This window comes from Rattus norvegicus, chromosome 19, assembly GCF_021556685.1.
Source record: "Rattus norvegicus strain SHRSP/BbbUtx chromosome 19, alternate assembly SHRSP_T2T, whole genome shotgun sequence".
NCBI lineage: Eukaryota > Metazoa > Chordata > Mammalia > Rodentia > Muridae > Rattus > Rattus norvegicus.
The window spans coordinates 50,195,681-50,215,158 of NC_141552.1; the positions used below are offsets into that span (position 1 = coordinate 50,195,681).

Consider the following 19,478-nt stretch of genomic DNA (forward strand, 5'->3'; position numbering starts at 1 on the left):
AGCTCTTACGTCCTCACAGAAACCCGCCTGCTTCTTCTGGCTCTGTCTCCTGAGTGCTGGGAACTAAAGGTGTGTGCCGCCATGTCCAGCTTGCTTTTCATTTTGATACTGGAGCTGACAAAGTTGCCCCAGCTGGCTTCAGTTTAGGATGCCCTGCCTCAACCTCTTGAGATGCTGGGATTATGGGGCCTGTGCCACCAGGCTTGGCATGTCCTCTGACTATGAAAGCCTATTTGTTGGGATAGGATAAAGGGAAAATATTTTCCATAGTTTAGACATAAAGCAAATTGGGATGTGGTTCCCTATGCAGTGACTTCATTTTTCTCTCAAGACAAAACAGCTGAATGGTGGCAGTCTCACTCCTGCACTAAAATAGCATGGTTAAACACTGGGCTCTCCTGGGTGGAGACCTTTTAGGGGACCAAAATAGCAGCTGTTGTGATCCTCAGGGAGCCGACCAGTAAGTGGCTGTGATTGGTAGGCTGTTGTGCCACTCGGGCTGACAAGTGAGTGCCTGTGATTGGTAGGTGACTTGGGAAGACTTTGCATTTCTCTTGAATTAATCTTTAAAATATTAGTGCTGTCTAAGTGGTTGTTATAGAAAGTAACTAATTAAAAAGACACTAGTGTTTCAGCCACACAGGTTGCAGTGTGTTTATGAAAATTCTAGATTTGCTAATAAGCAAATGTCTGCTGAGTATTGAAGTCAGGCACTGCTGTGTGTTACTTTAGAGAATAAAGTTGTTAAATAGGTGATACCTGGTGAGTACAGCTTCAAAAGACACAGTGTTCACTTTGTGCAGCCACCAGAGTTCCTTTTGGCTTTTCGGGTATCTACTTTTTGTCTGCTTGTCTGTCTGTTTGTAGACAGGGCCTTTCTGGAGCCCTGGATGACTTTAGAACTCACTGTGTTTGCCAGGCTGGCCTGGAACTCAGAGATCTGCTTGCTTCTACCTCCCACAACTTGGCAGGTGCCAAGTTTTTAAAAATTTACTTTGTTTATTAGTTTCTCGTGTACACATGTGTGTGTGCGAGCTGCTTCAGAGTGTGGAGGGAAGACAGGACAGCTTTTGGTATTTGGTTCTCTTCATAGGTTTCAGGGATCAAAATCAGGTTGTCGGCCATCCCCAGTGCCAAGTGTTTGTGTCTTATCCCATGTAATAGCACTAGCTGTTAGGATAGGTGCTCTCGTTCTTCTTAGTTTTCAGATAGGGGCACCAAGCCATCTCAGTACTTAGCAATGTAACTACAGAACCTATTTCCCCTCCCCTCCCCTTCATACTTCTTATAATTTGAAAACAATTTTAAGTTTGGTGAAGGTGGTGCATATCTTTAATTCTAGCACTCAAGGAGACAGTGGCAGGTGGATCTCTGTGAATTTGAGTTCAGCCTGGTCTAGAGAGCCAGTCAATGATACACAGAGGGAAAAAAAAAGGAAGAAAGAAAAGAATTTCAAACTTAGAAAAAGTTTTGAGATTAACCATCCAGGAAGCTGAGGCAGGAGGAATTAATACATGTGCACACACACAAGAGAATAGGTAAGTATTTTTAAAAGAAGGAAAAAAAAAATAAGGAAGTGGGCAAGAACATAGCTCAGCTGGAAGAGTCCCTGCCTAGCACGCCTGAGGTCAGTCCCCAGCACCTCATTAATTAGGATGCTGTCGTGCACACCTGCAATCCAACCGGACAGGAAGATCTGGCATTTAAGCTCATCTTGGGCTATTTATTCCAGATTGACTGCACCACATGAGATCCCATCTCCAAAAAGAAGTAGGGGAAGGGAGGAGGAGGAAGAAAAAAAATTCAAGAGTAGAATAAAGAGTTCCAGAAATTGGGGCTGGGGATTTAGCTCAGTGGTAGAGTGCTTACCTAGGAAGCGCAAGGCCCTGGGTTCGGTCCCCAGCTCCGAAAAAAAGAACCAAAAAAAAAAAAAAAAAAAAAGAGTTCCAGAAATTTTGGAGTTCTCACTTGTGTGATTGGTTGCACTTTTAATGTTGACAAAGGAAATCAGCTAATACATGTATTACACGGTTTGGGCCAGAATATTGTAGAAAATGCTGCTTTCTTCTTCCTGATATGCCCTCACAGGTGGTACACAATTTGTTCCACTAAAGGGGATGGAAAGTAAAAACTTCAGTTTGCTTTTCAGAGAGCCCTCTAGTAAGCAAATGTTATTTCTTGATAGCATCCTGGTGGAGAAGAGGTTCTACTGGAACAAGCTGGTGCCGATGCAACTGAAAGCTTTGAAGATGTCGGCCACTCCCCTGATGCCAGGGAGATGCTAAAGCAGTACTACATTGGTGATGTCCATCCGGTAAGAACTGTTGTAGCACTCAGATGCTAATGCAGAGAAAACTACTTGATAGCCACTAACAGGATGAGAGAATGAATTATTTAGAGTAAAAATTCATTCAGCCTAGCTCTCAGGCCAGGTTTTCTCCAGAATCATCAAGCCATCCTGTGTTGTACACAGTATCTGAAAAGCCAAGGGAACTGGTTTTCGTCTTTTATTGATTGATTCTTGTAATTAATAACACCTGTTCCCAAAATAGCGGTTTGGTTATTCTTGCAAGTGTCTTGCTAAAGTTATTTATTATGTACCTGCAAGTTCTTTGGGCTTTGCATTCTAATAGGGGATCCTGGTGTGCTAAAGAGTGGACTTGTGCACCTCCTTTAGACTGTGAAGTCTCTGAAGAAGCTAACACATCGCTAGACCTCATTTAGATGCATCTCGAACATTGTTCTCTCTTTCTCTTTTTAAACAGAATGACCTTAAACCTAAAGATGGTGACAAGGTAAGAAGTTACTACTTTGTCTTGTGTATTTCAAGTATTTCTTTTAACTTGAGTAAAATTGCATAAGAGAAGTTAAAATTGGCTGGAGAAGCCAGGTGGTTGTGGAACACACCTTTAATCTCAGCACTCAGGAGGCAGAGGCAGGCAGATCTCTGAGTTTGAGGCCAGCCTGGTCTACAGGGTGAGTTCCAGGACAGCCAGAGCTACACAGAACTCTCAAAAACAAAACAAAACAAAACAAAACAAAAACAAACAAACAAACAAAAAAAACAAGAACAAACAAGCAAAATCCAAATTGACAACAACAAAAAACTCTTTGGAGAGATGGCTCAGTGGTTAAGAACACAGTTTGCTCTTCCAGAAGACCAGGGTTTGATCCTAGCACCTTCATAGTAGCTCAGAACCGTTTATAATTCTAGTCCCAGGGATCCAACATCCTCCTCTGGCTTCTGCTTGGTGCATATGCTGCACAAGTGACATTTCTATAGGCAGAACACTAAATTAACATTAAGGCTAAAAGAAGGGCCAGAGTCTGCGACCCAGGCTTTTAATCCCAGCACTTGGGAGGGAAAGGCAGATGGGTCTCTGTGAGCTCATCTCACTTTTATCCAGACAAAAAGTCTGGGCTCAAAAGCCAGTTTGTTTTTCATGATAGTTTCTCTGTGTAACAGTTCTGACTGTCCTGTGCTTTATAGATCAGGCTGACCTCAAACCCACAGAGATCCACCTTGCTTCTGGCTCCCAAATCTGGGATTGAAGTTTGTGTTACCCTGCTTGGCTCCCAAAATTTTATTTTTAAGGAATTTGGACTTTCTACCAGTCAGGAAAAAGGAAAAGCTACATCTTAAACATAAGGAATCATTGTAACATTTCTGTTGTAAGCCCAGCCTTTAATGGCTGAGACATCTTTTCAGCCTAGTAGGAAATATTTTATTAATGCTCTGTAAGCTTTTTTTATTGAGACTACAAAGTATGTTTACTGTGGTTTTGAAAGAAATTAGTTTATGGGTTCAGTTTGGGAAGACATCTTATTCTTATATAAAACAGATGACGGCTACTCTAATTATTTTTTTCTACAAGATAACTTATTTATCTATAATATAATATAAAGGCCTTTCTTTCGGTCCTCATTTCCTCAAATTAATTTTAAATCCTGTATGCTCAGATTGTCCCACACCCTTCCCAGTTTACTCACAAGTGCAGCCAAAACAAAAGGGTTAGTATTTGAATATTTGAAAACCTCAATGTGCTTTGCCTTACTTACGGACCAAGAAGAAAGCACAGAAGCCTTCTCTACTTCCTACAAGCAGGGCAGCACCACCCCCCCATGTTCTCTGACGGTTTTCTTGACTTCTGTCTTTGAGGAGGTTGTTACATGCCCTCTGAGTAAAGGGATAGCAGTCTAGGTGTTTCCTAGCTCATCATGGACTGTCGCGCCCACCTCGGCCGGCAAGGAAGACGCAACACGGTCGGATTCTTCTCAACAGCCTTTATTGCAGGACCACCTCATTGCTGATACGGGGACCTTGAGCAGCAAAAGCGCTCGCCTTATATACACAGCAGGCTGAGGCTATGCTAATTGTCCTTCAGGGATTGGCGGAGCATGAATCCCTCATTAGCATAATAACGTGAAGACCAGCCTAAATCTCAAGGATAAAGGCTGAGGAAGCAAAAGGCAGAAGTAAATTGACCACCATCCAGGTGTGGTCCAGGTGTGTCAGTTCCACATGCGTCAGCCGGGCTCAGCAGAGGTCATGCAGTGGAGACACCGGGTGTTTACTACTTGGTCTTTTCTTCCTGTGCCGTAAACACATGGGAGAGGCCTCCGTCCAACAATCCCATGACTTTATGGCAGTGATCTTAATTGTATCCAATATGGTTCCTTACAATGGACACAATGGTCCCCCCTTCTTCCTTCTAGATTCTCTTTCTTCACTGAGCCAGGGAATAATGAGCAGGTTTGACACCGTGATTCAGGCTGGCCTGGGCACAAGAATTCTTTCAATTCAAGAGGCTGCTTGTTGGCAGTGTGTGCCTTCTGTTGCCCTGAATCAGTCCAGGGCGTATATATCTTTAACTCTTCTACCTCCTCTACTGCTTGAACTGTTATGTTGTGAAGGAGATGAAATGGCTCTTTCAATGTTTGTGAGCACTGGTGGCTGGTTTTCCCTTTCCCTCCTCACAGCTTACCCAGTTTTGAATCATCTTGTGACATTAAGGTAAAACTTGAGCTAATGTGATCTTAATTGAACATGTCTAGAAAATGCCACTCTGAGTTCAACATTTCATTTCAAGGATACTCTCCAGTTTCACAGGCGACTCACCTTGAACCTGGTAGTCTTCACTCAGCTCTCCAAGGCAATCATTAAAGCACTCTTTATGTTAAGACAGAACGATACTTTTGCGGTTACAATGTCCAGAAATCTGCCAGTTGTTTCTTGTTGGTTTTCTTATTGCTAACACAGGAGGAACACATTTGTGAGGAGTGGACAGCAGTGTTTCAGAAATCCTGTTCCTTGCACCATTGTTCTTTTCCAGGGCTTTTACTAGTCCTGTTTAGAATCTCTGGAGTGGAACTGGCTTTGCATTTTTAAAAAAATAATTCATTTAATTGTATTTTAAGTACATTGGTGTGAACAGGAGTTCCAGACAGCTGAGGGCTGCCATGCAGGTGCTGAGAAATGAACTCAGGACCTCTGGAAGAGCAGCCAGTGCTCTTGACCACTGAGCCGTCTCTCCAGCCCCCTGGGTTTGCATTTTAAGTAGCCTAGGTGATAGGAAGGAAGCCAAACACCACACTTTCTGCTGCCTGTCACTGCAGATGAAAACCCAGGGATACTGAATTTGCTCCTGTGCAAGCATTGCCTGCCTTCTGTAAGCCAAATGATTACTTAGAGATTGATCAGCTGAAATAAAACGGATTGGCCCTGTATTTCTTTTCCCCCTGCAAGAAGTATAGAAAAAGCCCCCTGAGCACACCAAGCGGAATGGTAATTTAGATCTGGAATGGAGGATAGCCCCATCCCAGGGTAGGGAGAGACCAAGAGCTGCGCTCTCAAGCCTGTTTTTCTCCAGTTACGTGTTCCCAAGGGACCTGTCTCCATTAGGATGATTCTGGCTGTTTGTTTCCAGTCAGAAACCCTGTCTCTTACCTTCCAGGCACACTAGGCGAAGACAGTCTTTTGGAAAAATTTCAAGACTACCTACCAGGTTTTCATAGAATTAATTCCAAACTGATTTCTTTTCCAGGAAGAAATTCTTGATCCCTCAGGTTTATCTCTGTGCTTGATGTTAGCCAAAAGGCTGAGAGGTGATCTGGCCTCTCACAGACGCTGAAACACACTTGTATCCTAGGATGCAGAGATTGCTCTCCTTCCCGAAGTGGGAGCGAAGCTCATTTATTAATTAGTTTCCTTTCCTCTGCCTCAGGGCTTCTGCATCTGTAAAGATGATTGTAAAGCTTCATTAAGCACAGCCTTCAGCTTGACAGATCGCTTTCATCTTCCTCCTCCCTTCCTTTTGTCTGTTCCACTTCTCCCCCTTCAGACAGCCTCTGCCTTCTTCCCAGGGAAAGGCAGTTTCCTGCCAGGGGTCTGCTGTGTCTGCCGAGGATGACCTTGAACTCCTGATCCTCCTGCCTTCACTTCTGGAGCCCTGGGTGATAGGCACGGGCCACTGGGCCCAGTCTTCATTTCCCAGTTGGAGATAATGATCACCACTGTTTCATTGTAGATTGGTAATACCCTAGTGGATGGCGGACATTCTGCAATATAAAACGTTTAAAGATTTTTAATTTATAAATCTGGCAAGTTATTTTTCTCTTTGATTCAGGGTCTCTCTGTAGCCTTGGCTGGCTTGGAACTCAGATCTGCCAGCCTTTGCCTCCCAAGTGCTGAGATACAAGGTGTGCCATGACGCCTGCTTTAGTCAGTAATCACTAATTAGAATTAAAATAATTTCACTCTTTGGGGTGTGCTGATGCCATATGGTATCTTTAAAAATAAAAAATAATAAAAAGAGACTTGTACTTGATAGGAGAGGATAGGAGAGTCAGTACTTCCAGACCTCCTAAGCTACACCCTGGTCCACATGAGAACCTGTTTCAGAAAAATAAAAAACAGTTCTTTGCTGTTCTTGTCTTAACTACTTAACTTACTGGAGTTTGCAAGGAGGCCTCATAGGATCAATAGTAACTGCCACTGACCACGGACTTCTGTCTGGTGATGTGGTTTGCCAGACAGCTATGGTCTTTGGGAATTAAGCATAAAATGTCCTGGCCCAGTCACTCTTAAACAACAAGCTGCTGTTTTCTGAGCAGTGTCGGGCATTAATGTCTCTAGGGAATTCTAGGAACAAACCGAGCATGCGAAGCCAGACACTGCTCTTCTGTACTTCCCAGCTAGAGTTTCTCAGTCACACATTTCCCCTTTAGGTCCAAACAGGGATGTTCACCTGGGGAGGGATTTTTCTTGAAACAAAATCTCATGTAGACCAGGCTGGCCTGAAGCTCACCACTTAGCAGATGATGACTTTTGGCCCTCCTTTCACTGCCTCCCAAGCTCTGGGGTCACTTGTGTGGGCAGCCATACCTGGGTACTGTGATCAAACCTAGCCCTTCATGCTAGGCAACTATTCTCACCACTGAAGGGCACTCCCAGGCCTTTTCCTTCCAGTGATGTTTTATGTGTATTACCACAGTGGGTTCTTTTTGTTGTTATTTTGAGACAGTTTCTCAATATGAATCAGATAGTATATTTAAGAGAATTTAGAAAATTGTATTAGGGAGTTTTTCTTGTGAAAGTATTATTATATACAGCTATACTAACTACAGGGACATAGACTTTATGAGGCAGGAATTATTGAACTGTGTTTTCAGCTAGAAAAATTATTTGGGATTGGAGAGATGGCTCAGCAGTTAAGAGTGTGTGCTGTTCTTTCAGAGAACTGAAGTTTGATTTCCAGCATCCATATTAGGTAGCTCACAAAAGCCTGTAACTCCAGCTCCAAGGGACCCCCACCCTCTTTTAGCCTCCCAGGGCTCTACTCATATATACATACTTATATGGATATAATGTACTCAAAATCAACAGTAAAAAATAAAGTTTTTATTGAAAAAATTATTTGTAGTGACTGATATATTTTAGTATGCTGAAACTTCATGAGAAGGTTGTTCCAAAGATTATATACTACATGACCTTATAAACTGGATTAATAAAATATATACATCTTAAGTCTTCTATCCTCTAACTTTTTAAGTAATAAGCACCTAATAAAATTCATACAGCAGTACCTTATGATATAAGAGCCATGATATGATGGGGGGGCGGGAGGGGAGTCCTTTCCAGAAGTATTTTAAATAAAAATTCCGCGGCTTGTTTTCCTTAGTTGGTGGCCACAGAAATGCCACTGAGTAAAAAGCTGAGGGAACCGTTTTGTTGAAGCTGTCTTAAGGCTTAAATTTTAAATATTTGGAATCCTTATTTATCTGTTATTTATGCTTTTGAAAGCCTCCTTATAATCTCTGATTAGCCAAAGATACAGAACCCTGTCTCTACTGTCATACCTTATAGTCATGCATTTGGCTTTCTCTTTCCTGCCTCATGTTCTGGTGATGAAGTTTACCACATCACTTAAGTGTGTGTTCTCTTTTATGCTTTGTAAACAAAAGTTCGTCGTGCAGTACTCCCTCGCTGACCCCAGCATCCTTGCCTGTGACTGCCAGACTAACGTTTCTTTCTTATTCCATTTTCAGATTAAGTCAGTATTCAGTGTACAGTGCTGCTAGAGAAAATGTCTGGGAAAATGGTCTCTTATGGAGCTAGTGAAAGAGAAAGAGATGGTGTGGGGCAGTGAGCTCCTGCAGTCTTCCTAGGCATATGAGAATGTTGTTTCCTCTCCTGCCCTTTAGAATGCCCATCTTAAAGGTCTTGCTAAGATGCCCCGACTCAGAAAGTTGTGCTGGGATAATGATTTTAGAATTCAGGTTCATCTGAATCTTCATTCTACAAACAAGGAAGCTGAGTTAGCCTTGAGCTGGAAGATACTACACATATTTTCAGTTATGGGCAGCTTTAGAAACAGTTGACTTGGGATTGGTTAAGAGCGCAGGTTCAGAGGACCTGGGTTCAGTTCCCAGAACCCACATGGCAGCTCATAACCATCTGTAGCTCCAGTTCCAGGAGATCCAATGCTCCTGATCCTCCTACTTCTACCTCCCTAGTGCTGGAATTACAGGTGTGTCACCATGCTCAGCTAAGCAGTTGATTTTGGTTATTGATAATATTGGACTAAAATCATAGCAGACTCAGACATTGTGTTTGCAAGTGTATTCCTTGGAAAATAAAGAAACGTGCACACTGGTTATGTGTTTTGGCTGGAAGAGTATATGATCTGATCTGACCTCTCACTACTAAAGCCTTAGTGAAGAGCACTAACATGGGCATGGACTTTCTCATGTGCCTGATGTGCCTGAGCACCAAGGGGTAAACTAAGTCCATTGTAGCCTGTAGGAATGTCACTGAAGTACACGCTAGATTCGTCAGTGTTCAGACATGGAAATGAAGACTGTGGGAAGTGTGTGAGGTGGCAAAAAATTATTGTTTTTTCTTTTTAGTTTTATAAAATTAAGAAAGAATTGAACAACAAAATTAAACCTAACTTAGGTGGTTTCTTTCTAAACTGACTGAATGACAACTGTCACTGGCTGTGCCTTAACTGTCACTCATTTCGTCTGACTAAAACAGGGCTGCAGCTTAGCACGTGCTGTGCTGTCAGTGTCCTGAAGGAGTGCGTGCTTTCGCTTCTCCTTCCGATGTTCTATGCAAGTTTTTCTTCTTTACTCCTTCCAGGAATGAATTGCTCTTAAAACAGGGGTACTTTTTAGGTACTTAGTTAAAAATCAAACAACCAGCCAGGGCATTCTCCATGATTTCTTATTTGTTAGAATTGATTGCCATCTGCATACTGCAGGCTTCGCTCTCTGCTCTTGTTCCTGAGGATGCAGCCCCAGGCTCACTGTAGTTCGTCCGCGTTCAGAACTTCGGTTGTAAAGAGTATAAAGGAGTTGAAATGTAGCGGCTGTCTGTTTTTAGGCTTGAGAAATGTATTCATCTGCATGATCGTGTTTCTAGTTCATGGCGCTGTAAGATAGTCAATTTTAGAACAACTCGATCTCTCCACAAAGAACCCCAGACCTCTTAGCAGCCATATTCCCTGTGCCTGTCACCCAGCTTTCTGTCTCACTCTCTGTCCACACGAAGGAACTTAGAACTGGTGGTCTTGTGTCGTCTGCCCCTTCTCACTAGCCTAGGTAATGTTTTGAAGGTTCATCCATCTTGTCACATAGATCAGTAATTCATTGCTTTTTATTCCCAATGTTGTGTATGGGTTTAGATGTTTTGTTTGCTTTCATATCAGTGCCCCATGTGCACGCTGGTGCTTGTGGAGGTCAGAAGAGGGCAGGGCGTCAGATTCCCGTGGGACTGCAGTTACAAAGTTGGAGCTACTATTGGGTGCTAGGAATTGAACCCAGATCCTCTGGAAGAGCAGCCAGTGCTTTTACCTGCTAAGTCAGCTGCCCATCCCGCGACTCTGATTTTAAAGATGATTTTGAGGCAGCTATGGTGATATATACTTGTAATCCCAGCACTTAGAAGGCTCAAGCATAAGGATCTTGAGTTCAGGCTACCCTCGACAGAGTGAATCTATCTTTCTCTTTCCCTTACTTTCTCTTCCCCTTTCATAGTTTCATCTCTCCAGGTTGGAGAGATGGCTCATTGCCTGCTCATGCAGAGGACTAGGCTTGATTCCTAGCACCCATAATTTATAAGTATTTATGTCCAGTTCCTGGGTGTCCAACACCCTTTCCTGGTGTACATGCAAACATCAAGGCAAACACATACTCATAACATTAAATAAATCTTTTTTTTTTTCTTTTTTTTCGGAGCTGGGGACCGAACCCAGGGCCTTGCGATTGCTAGGCAAGCGCTCTACCACTGAGCTAAATCCCCAACCCCAACATTAAATAAATCTTAAAAAGAAAAAAAAAGTGTTAAATAATCCCCAAAGTCGCTAGTTTCAATTTCAAAGAATAAGCTGGGCCACTACTGTAAGCCAGGAAGCAGCCGTCTACATGTCCGGGAGCCTTTGACAGCCAACAGATAGTTGTGCAAGAGAAGACTGCTGAGGGCCTTTATAATGTTTTCAGACAATGGGAGCATAGCTCTGCTGATGGCAGGCCAAGTTAATAGGCCTGCCACTGTGACTTAGAGCGTTAGTCCACTCCAGCAGTCTTATCATTGGCATGCACGTCATTCCAACGTTCCCGTTAGTGACTTACTAAGAAGTACCAATTGCTAGAAGCAGTGAAAGATTCCAAGTCTACCCATTGCCGAGAGGTGGTAGGCATCAATGCATGAAGGACATTCTGTTACCATCTATAGTTTCTCTAAGATAGCCAAGAAGACTTACATGCACTGTACTAATCTTTTCTTTTTATTATTTTTGAACATGTGACTTCTTCAGGACCCTTCAAAAAACAATTCATGCCAAAGGTTAGTATCTCCCTAATGGTCTTCCTTATACCCTACATAATGTCGGGCAAGAGGTTCTTCTGAAACACGTCTCAGGGCTGGAGAGATGGCTCAGCAGTGAAGAGCACTGGCTGTTTTTCTAGAGGACCTGGTAACTTCAGCATGGGTGTGTGAGTGGGTGAGTGGGTGTGTGGGTGTGGGGGGGAGTGTCTTATGTCGTCTTGTAGTCTCTGTGGGCACTAGGTATGCATGTGGTAGACAAACAGACATATAGGCAAAATATACATATACATAAATGTTTGTTTGTTTATTTTGAGACAAGGTTTCTCTGTGTAGCCCTGGCTGCCCTCAAATTCAGAGATCCTCCTGCCTTTGCCTCCAGAGTGCTGGGATTAAAGGTGTGTGCCATATAACTAAAATTTTGGGAAGGAAAACCAAAGCAAAGAATTTCTGTGCAGATATGGGCAGCACTGATTGGTTTGGGGGAGGAAGGAAGTAATTCTTTTACACAGAAGATGTGAAGCTGAAAGAGAGGTAGAGCTGGAGGAGGATGGTGGTGAAGGGCATCATCAAATATATGAATTATGAATATTCAAAGAATCAGTGTGTTTTAAAAAGAATTATTATCCAAAATACATAAAGATTAAAAATATCTCAATAGGATATGCACAAAGATTTTCATTTAAATGCTTTATACAAATACAAGCAAATGGAAAAAGATTTAATGCCTTTATCATTAAATCATGGCTCTGTTTTACACCTGGGTGGGCAAAACTACACTTTCTACACCTGAGACTTACTTATTAAGAAGTGAGTTATCAAGACCGTAACCCTTCCTCAGGGGTGTTAATGGGAACATTCACTTTGAGAACATTTTGGCTCTGTCTTGTAAAATGAACAATATGAATAGTTTGACCTAACAGTTCTTTCTATGGGACCTGTTATAGAAACACGTCAAAAACCAGGGCACAGTGTGCCTGCCTCGTACTTTCAGTTGCTGTAAGGATTGTTTGACCCAGGAGTTTTGAGACTAACCTTGGCAACATAGTAAGACTACTGCCCAACAGAAAAGCACAAGGAAACATATATGAGTGTTTATAGCCGGGCTGGAGAGATGGCTCTGTGGTAAGGAACTCGGGCTGTTCTCACGGAGGACTCAGGTTTAGTTCTGGCACCCACATGATGGCCCACAGTCAGCTGTAATTCCAGTTCTAGGGAATCAACACCTTCTGACCTTTGAGAGCACCAGGCACCCATGTGGTGCACATACATACATTTAGGCAAAACATCCATACACATTAAATTAGTTGTAAAAAGTTTTAAGTTTATCTTCAAGTGTGGTGGCACACGGCTTTAGTCCCAGAATGTGGGAGGCAGAGGCAGGTGGACGTGTATATCAGCTCAAGATCAGCTTGTCTACATAGTGAGACCATGTCTCAAAACAACCATGCCAAAAAGAATGTTTATAGCAATGTTAGTCAAGACATGCAAATATTGGGAAAATTTCAATTATTCAGTATGAGTTCTAGTGTAATAATAAAATATTACTAAGGGGCTAGAGAGGTGGCTCAGTGGTCAGAGCACTGCTGCTCTTACAGAGGACCTGTGTTCAGTTCCTAACACCCACCTAGTGGCTCACAGTCAGCCACAGCGCCAGTTCCCTCACTTGACCTCTGAGGGTACCATGCATGGTGTACATTATGTACATGGTATACATAATGCATGCAGGCAAAACACTCAGACATAAAGTAAATAATACATTTTAAAACAAAACAAAACTGGACATCGAGAGTCTGGCCACCTGATTCCCATTACCAGCTTCTTACTTGGGACTCAGAGATTGATTACGTTGTGCTTCCTGGATGGGAAAGAGAGATTGCTCATAATCGATACTATTGCTCCTGAGCTTGTAGTAGGATAGATAATACAAAAATCTATATGGAATGATTATTTTCCTCATAAGGTCCTGCCCCTGTACACATAACAATTAATATTGTAGTGTAATAATTTGATTAAAAAATCACAAAGGCAAACTTTAATAGCTATAATTCCATAACCCAGAAATAACAATGTCTATATACTAGAATGGTATGTATGTATATTCTATTTATCTTTTGAAACACCAGAGTGGCTATAAACTTTTTTTTAATGCATGTGTCTTTGCCTGCATGTGTGTGAATGGGGTGTATATCACTGTCCTGTAGTAAGTACACCAACCAGCCTAGCTACCCTGGCAAATACATGGGATCCGCCCCTCTTTATTCCCCCAGCACTGACATTTCGGGCATAGTCACTGTGCCCTATATTTTTATTTGAGTCCTGGGATCACACTTAATTTCCTGAACAAGAACTTTAAATAACTATTTCCTAGTCCTAAAATTCTTGATCTTCCTGCCTCAGTATCCAAATTCTATGATTATGGGCCGTGTGTGTGTGTGTGTGTGTGTGTGTGTGTGTGTGTGTGTTGTGTGTGTCCCCTTTTTGTATATAAGTACTCTACCACTAAGCTACACCCTTTTTTTTTAAAGGGGGTCTTTTGGGCCCTGCAAGTTAGCTTAACAAGAAAAGACACCCGCCAAGTCTGATGGTTCAAGCTCTCATGTGGTAAAAGGAGAGAACCCGACTCCCACATGTTGTCCTCTGACCTCCACATGTACATCATGCCATGCCTGGGCACATGTGTGCACATACACAAATAAATGTAGAGTTGACTTTGTTTGTTTGTTTTCCCTTTCAAACACTGTATGGTAAAAGCAATTTTAATTAAGAGAGAAATCAAGATAAATCAAGACTCCTTTCTCAAGTGTATTAAACATGAGTGCTGAAAAACATTCAATTATTGGGATAAAATATTCTTAACATATTGCTTTTTCTTCCTCCTTTTCTAGTTCCTGGGCATATTGGATTGTCCCCATCGTGGGTGCTATTCTTATAGGTTTCCTGTATCGTCACTTCTGGGCTGACAGCAAATCCTCCTGAGGAGGCCACGTTGAAGTGTCGGAGCACATCTCCTGGGAGTGAGAGGTGGAGACTTGTGTGGAGGCTGCAGGGTGCTCCTTCCTTGGATCCTGCCAGTTGTTTTCTTTCCCCTTGGAGCCAAGATGGTTGACCAGATATCTATCCTCCTTCAATGCAGGACCAGAATCTGTCCATCAGCCTGAGCCTGACGCCCAAAGCACCTGCTCACGTTGTGTCCTTGTCAGGGTTTCTTCTCACTGGTTCCCACTCATTCCCTTCATTTCAACAGTTGATGCCAATGACTTAGAGTTCCTTTGTTGTAGTGACATGGCCTTTGGGGACAGTACATGATTTCTGATACTTTGAATTCACAGTAGACATAGTTAAGGGAACAGCGGTCTAGTTTTGAGTCTTTCCCCATTTTTCTTTTAAGTAAATTTTTTTAATTCTGATTTAATTTTGTCATTCATGATGATAAGGGATTTAATTCATGAAGTTGTGTAGCTCTTGTTTCAAACACAGCTGCCAAATGATCTTACTTATGATTGTTAGAAGTAAGGAGCCAGCAAAATGGCTCACTGGATAAAAGCAATTGCAGAAAAACCAATGACCTGTGTTTGAGTCCCTGTACCCACAGGGTAGAAGGAAGAGAACCAGTTCCCAAAAGTTGTCCTCTGACTTCCACATGTGTGCTGTGGTCTTTGTGTACACACACACACACACACACACACACACACACACACCCCAGATGTAAATTTTAAAAATAGAATACAACAGTGGTTGTCTTCCTCCCAGATAGTGTAGCTGATGGCCCCTCCTGTCTTTTTTCCCATGAGTATGTCACCAAACTGTGCATCCCTTTGATTTTTTAGGGGTATAAGAGCTGAAGAAGGGCCAACTTGAGAATAATCTCATTTACAAAAAGAACCAAACACTACTTATAGGCTAGCAGTCTAAAAAGTGACTGGCATGCACTCTCTGGTCTGCCCTTGGTCCCTGACCGTCTTCCGTCCTGGCTGTCTTTACTGGTGGAAGTTGAAGGTGTGGGTATCCATGGGACTTCTGTCCGGTCCGGTCCGCGGGGCTTCACAAGAGGCTTGCTGCTTTTCTGTTTACTGATTAGCAAGTTTCTGTTTCCCTGTTTGAAAGTAAGAGACTCAAGTTTGATCTTCCGTTTCTCTCAGTAAATAACTCACATGTAAATGTCATTGTCCACACACCATTTCTGATCGGGAGACCATGCCAAGAGACTTCTGTTTTCATTTGGGCTCTACCTCCATGGCTCCAGGTTGGTGATTTTGTCCTACTTTTGAGGATAATGATAAATCTGGAAGCTTTTTTCCCCCTTGGATATGAATTTCATTGGAAAGTAGGCAGTCATTTAAAATTCCTTTTCTTACTGGTCCAGGCATTTTCCTGGCATCTCTGACTGTATTCTCTCTCCCTGTGGCAGTGCCCGACAGTACCCAGCTGTTTCTTAGTTTCTATGATTTTCCTTCACATGTTTGGTCATTGCTAGTCAGCTTCTGAGCTGGTGTCACATCCAGTAGGAAGCCATGGAATCCCAGCGGGACCAGAGATATTGGGAAGTGTCCTCCTGCTTCCCTTCTACCCTGCCAGGGGCTTGACAAGACAGGACACTACACAGTACACCAGTCTGCCCAAGCAAACTGTTTTAAAAAAAGTTCAGCCCAGGACTTTTATCCTGTGATTTTAGCAGTTGAATGAATTCAGAAGTCATCAAAATAACATTAGCCTTTTCCTTGCATACTTGGATATGATATTTTAGAGTGATTTCTAGGTGACTTTTATACATCGAAGATGAAGGCTTAACCTTTCATTTTTAGAACGTCTGTAATACTGTGTCACTTATTGACAGCGTTGTCACTCTGTAACAGCAGTGGCATGCCCAGCGCACCTCCACTTAAAGGCAGGGAAGGCTTGTGTGCAGGGAGGCTGGGATCCACTTTTGAGGATAGCCAAGTCACATGGAGTATATGGAGTATGCTGGGTAAGAGGAAAGGACGAGAGTGTGGGATGGGGGCGTTCCAGCCAATACCAAACCTGATGGTGTGCCTAGTGAAAACACCTGGCATAGGAAATTAGGTAAAGAACTACATTTTTGGCTGGGCATGTTGATGCACACCTTTAATCCCAGTATAAGAGAAGCAGGGGCTGGAAAATCTCTTGAGTTATTGCCAGCCTGCTCTACATAGCAAGTTCTAGGACAGTCAGGGCTACATGGAGAGACCATGTCACAACCACTCCACCAAATAAAAGAACTGTATTTTCAAGTAAAATTGGTGTTTTGATATTTCTACCATAAACATCAATACAAAAAACGTTTTTTCTGTTTTACATTTGTTCTTTTCCTGCTTAATATAGCCAAGCTTTTCCTCCCCTGGGAGCCAGGAGGAAAAGATTTCATACTTCTGCCTTTGTTATCCATGAAATCCATCAATACCCAGGGCCTCTTTTGAACTACTGATAATGTGATATCATTTTATGTTATAGAAAATGATGCTGCTTTTTTTTATCTTTAACCCCAGCACTTGGGAGGCAGAGCAGACATTTTTCCTGAGTTGTCAGCCGGCCTGGTTTAGAGCAAGCTCCAGGCCAGCCAAAGCTACATAAGGAGACTCTGTCTCAGAACAGAACCCCAAACCTTTCAGGTCTATTTGCTGTAATTCTGTTGCCTACATAAACAGCCAGGCGAAAGGTGGGTTTTAGGCGGGAGTTTGTCAAGGCTTTTCCTAAACAACAGAGCAATACAACATGTGCGCTAATGCATTTTTAAAAGTCTGAACTTGTCAAAGAAGCTTTGACATTTGAGGGTCATGAAAACCATTATTAAGACCAAGAGGAGACAGTTCCTGTCCACTGACAGCAGCTCCTGACCTGGAGGTGAGGTGCAGATTTGGTTGTTTATTCTTGAGGTGACCAGCTGCTGCCACATATACAGGTAGTGACTGATGAGAAATGAAAGAGAAATTTATGCTACCCAGACACGGTGTTAACACCCATTCTCTAAGTCTCTACCCGGCCCTGGGAGCTGGTGATGCATCCTTTTGTAAAGAGAGCACCAGGACAGCGTATGGACTGTTCCTGTCTCCTTGTGTGGTTACTTAGGCAGAGACAAGTCTGTCCATGCCGTCATTTGAGCTGGCTGGCTCTTCCAGCAGTTGCCATCGGGGCTCATTTAGTGCTGATGGTGAGCAGTGAGAAGTGAGGTACAAGCCAGGTGTGTCATCACAGGCGGCAGTGCTTGTGTCAGGTGATCCCCGCCTGGCTGCCGTTGACCTGAGATGACTGAAGCATAAATGTTCTTTGCCTCCTCCCCCAGGGGAAGTGGACTCAGACATGTCGTGTCTCAACAAGAAACTGAAGTGTTGAAGCTGTGAGATTCAGTTGCCAAATATCCAGAAGTAACGGGGAGCTCTGTCATGTTTGGCCAGCTTCGGGATCAGTGGGAGTGGTCCAGGAGGGAGGCTGACGAAGCAGGGACGTGTCGGTCACCTGCCTTACGCCCAGTGTCTTACTCTCGAGTTGCAGGGGCCGCCCCTTGCCCATGCCCGCACTGTCCAGGTCAACTGCTCGGGTAGAACATCCTTTCAGTTCCTTAACTCGCCTTCTCCTGCGCCCTCAACTGAGTGGCTAATACTACATTCCTTTTGTGAATTCAACGGTGGGGTTTGTTTACCTACGTGGTTTCAGCTTATTTTGAACAAAGATCTTTGTCTCTTTCTACTGGAATGTGCACACAGTGAATGTTTGTTAGAACTACACAATAAAGACACTGTTTTCCTTTTCTCGTCCTGACTACGGTTGCTTTAAAAAAAAAAAAAAAGACTTGTTTTTAAGGAAATGTTGGTGCTGTGCTTCTTAGGTGCTCTGGATGAAGACAGGGTGCACCATGTTCTTCGGCATCAGTGCTGACATTCGTAACCTAAGTTAGGCTGTGCAGTGGCTCCTCAGGGTTCTTTGTTGGAAGTGGATTTCTCACTTGGTAGTTGGGAGAGAGCCATCAGGTTTGGCCATGCTAAGGGATATGAAGTAGGAACCAGAAAACAGTTTGAAGTTCTCTTTCTATCAGTAAAGAAAAGCCTACATGAGATAATGTTTTATTGTCTGTGGTGCTGGGCCTCAACTGATTGTTTTTCTTGGAACTAGCTAAACTGTTGGGGAAATTTATACACAGAGGGTGAGGGTCTAGTGATTGTGTGAAACAAGGGAAATAGGCCATTTTATAATTACCTCTATCACACACTGATAGCCTTTTAGCATGACCAGCATTAGGTCAGAGTAGATCACTCATTAGGCCCCGGCGATTCCACTACCACAGGAATCGAGGATTAGTCACAGGAAGGGATAGCCCCATTCTTAATGCCAGCATTTGAATCTAATGTTTAATCTCTGATGCTAATAGGAATTCATTATCAAGGCACTCTTCCTGCTGTTTGATAGTTGCGTGACAAATCTTGATTCATAATAATCTGGAGGTCCGTGACTCCACTTAACGAGAGTTTAAGTATCTGGTAGCATCCATCTGACAGCATTCAGCTAGACGCAGTCTGTGTAGTCAGAGCTGCTTGGCTAAGGTGTTTAGATGCATTTTGAAAAGTTGGTTCTTGAGGCTGGAGAGATGACTTAGAAACTAAGAGCACTGACTGCTCTTCTAATGGACCTGGGTTCAAGTCTCAGTACCTATATGACGACTAACAATCTGACGTCCTCTTCTGGCCTCTATGGTCACTGTTCATAAGTGATGCATACACACATGCAGGCAAAATGCCCATACCTATAAGAATAGAAAAACAGACAATGACAACTCCATTCTTTCTGAAGCACCATCTTCCTCAGCTTCCCCGATGCTGGGTTATAACCTGATGCCACCACATGGCTCTGTAGTGATAGTAGGCTTGAGATGGCTCAGTTTTCTTGCATAACATTTTATTTTATTTCTGGGCATCCCATCCAGAGCGTTCATATATGGTAAGCTACTCTTGTATACTCAGTTTCATTTGTAGCACTGCAAAATGTTTATTATTTAAGAGAATCCTGCTGTGTACCTAAGCTGACTTAGAACTCCACTTTCCTACCCCAGCCTTCCAAATGTCACATACTTACAAGCGTATGATTAAAAAGTATTCAGGTACACGGCTATCAGGGAAAGTTGTGGCTATCCAGGTGAAAG

The 19,478-nt window shown here is 42.9% G+C and overlaps 1 protein-coding gene across 2 annotated transcripts in view; it reads left to right on the forward strand.

Moving 5' to 3' along the window:
• Cyb5b (cytochrome b5 type B) overlaps window positions 1-18,093 on the forward strand; it is a 35,446-nt gene extending 17,353 nt beyond the window's left edge. Inside the window, exons 2-6 of one of the 2 annotated variants that reach the window (XM_087595219.1) lie at window positions 2,186-2,314; window positions 2,766-2,795; window positions 11,319-11,347; window positions 14,215-14,350; window positions 17,628-18,093. In XM_087595219.1, coding sequence (XP_087451345.1) covers window positions 2,186-2,314; window positions 2,766-2,795; window positions 11,319-11,347; window positions 14,215-14,305 — 279 coding nt within the window. In that variant the 3' untranslated portion in view covers window positions 14,306-14,350; window positions 17,628-18,093. Of the gene's footprint in view, window positions 1-2,185; window positions 2,315-2,765; window positions 2,796-11,318; window positions 11,348-14,214; window positions 16,585-17,627 lie in introns of those variants that run through there. The other variant, NM_030586.2, reaches the window with a different exon arrangement.
• Window positions 18,094-19,478: the final 1,385 nt, after the last annotated feature.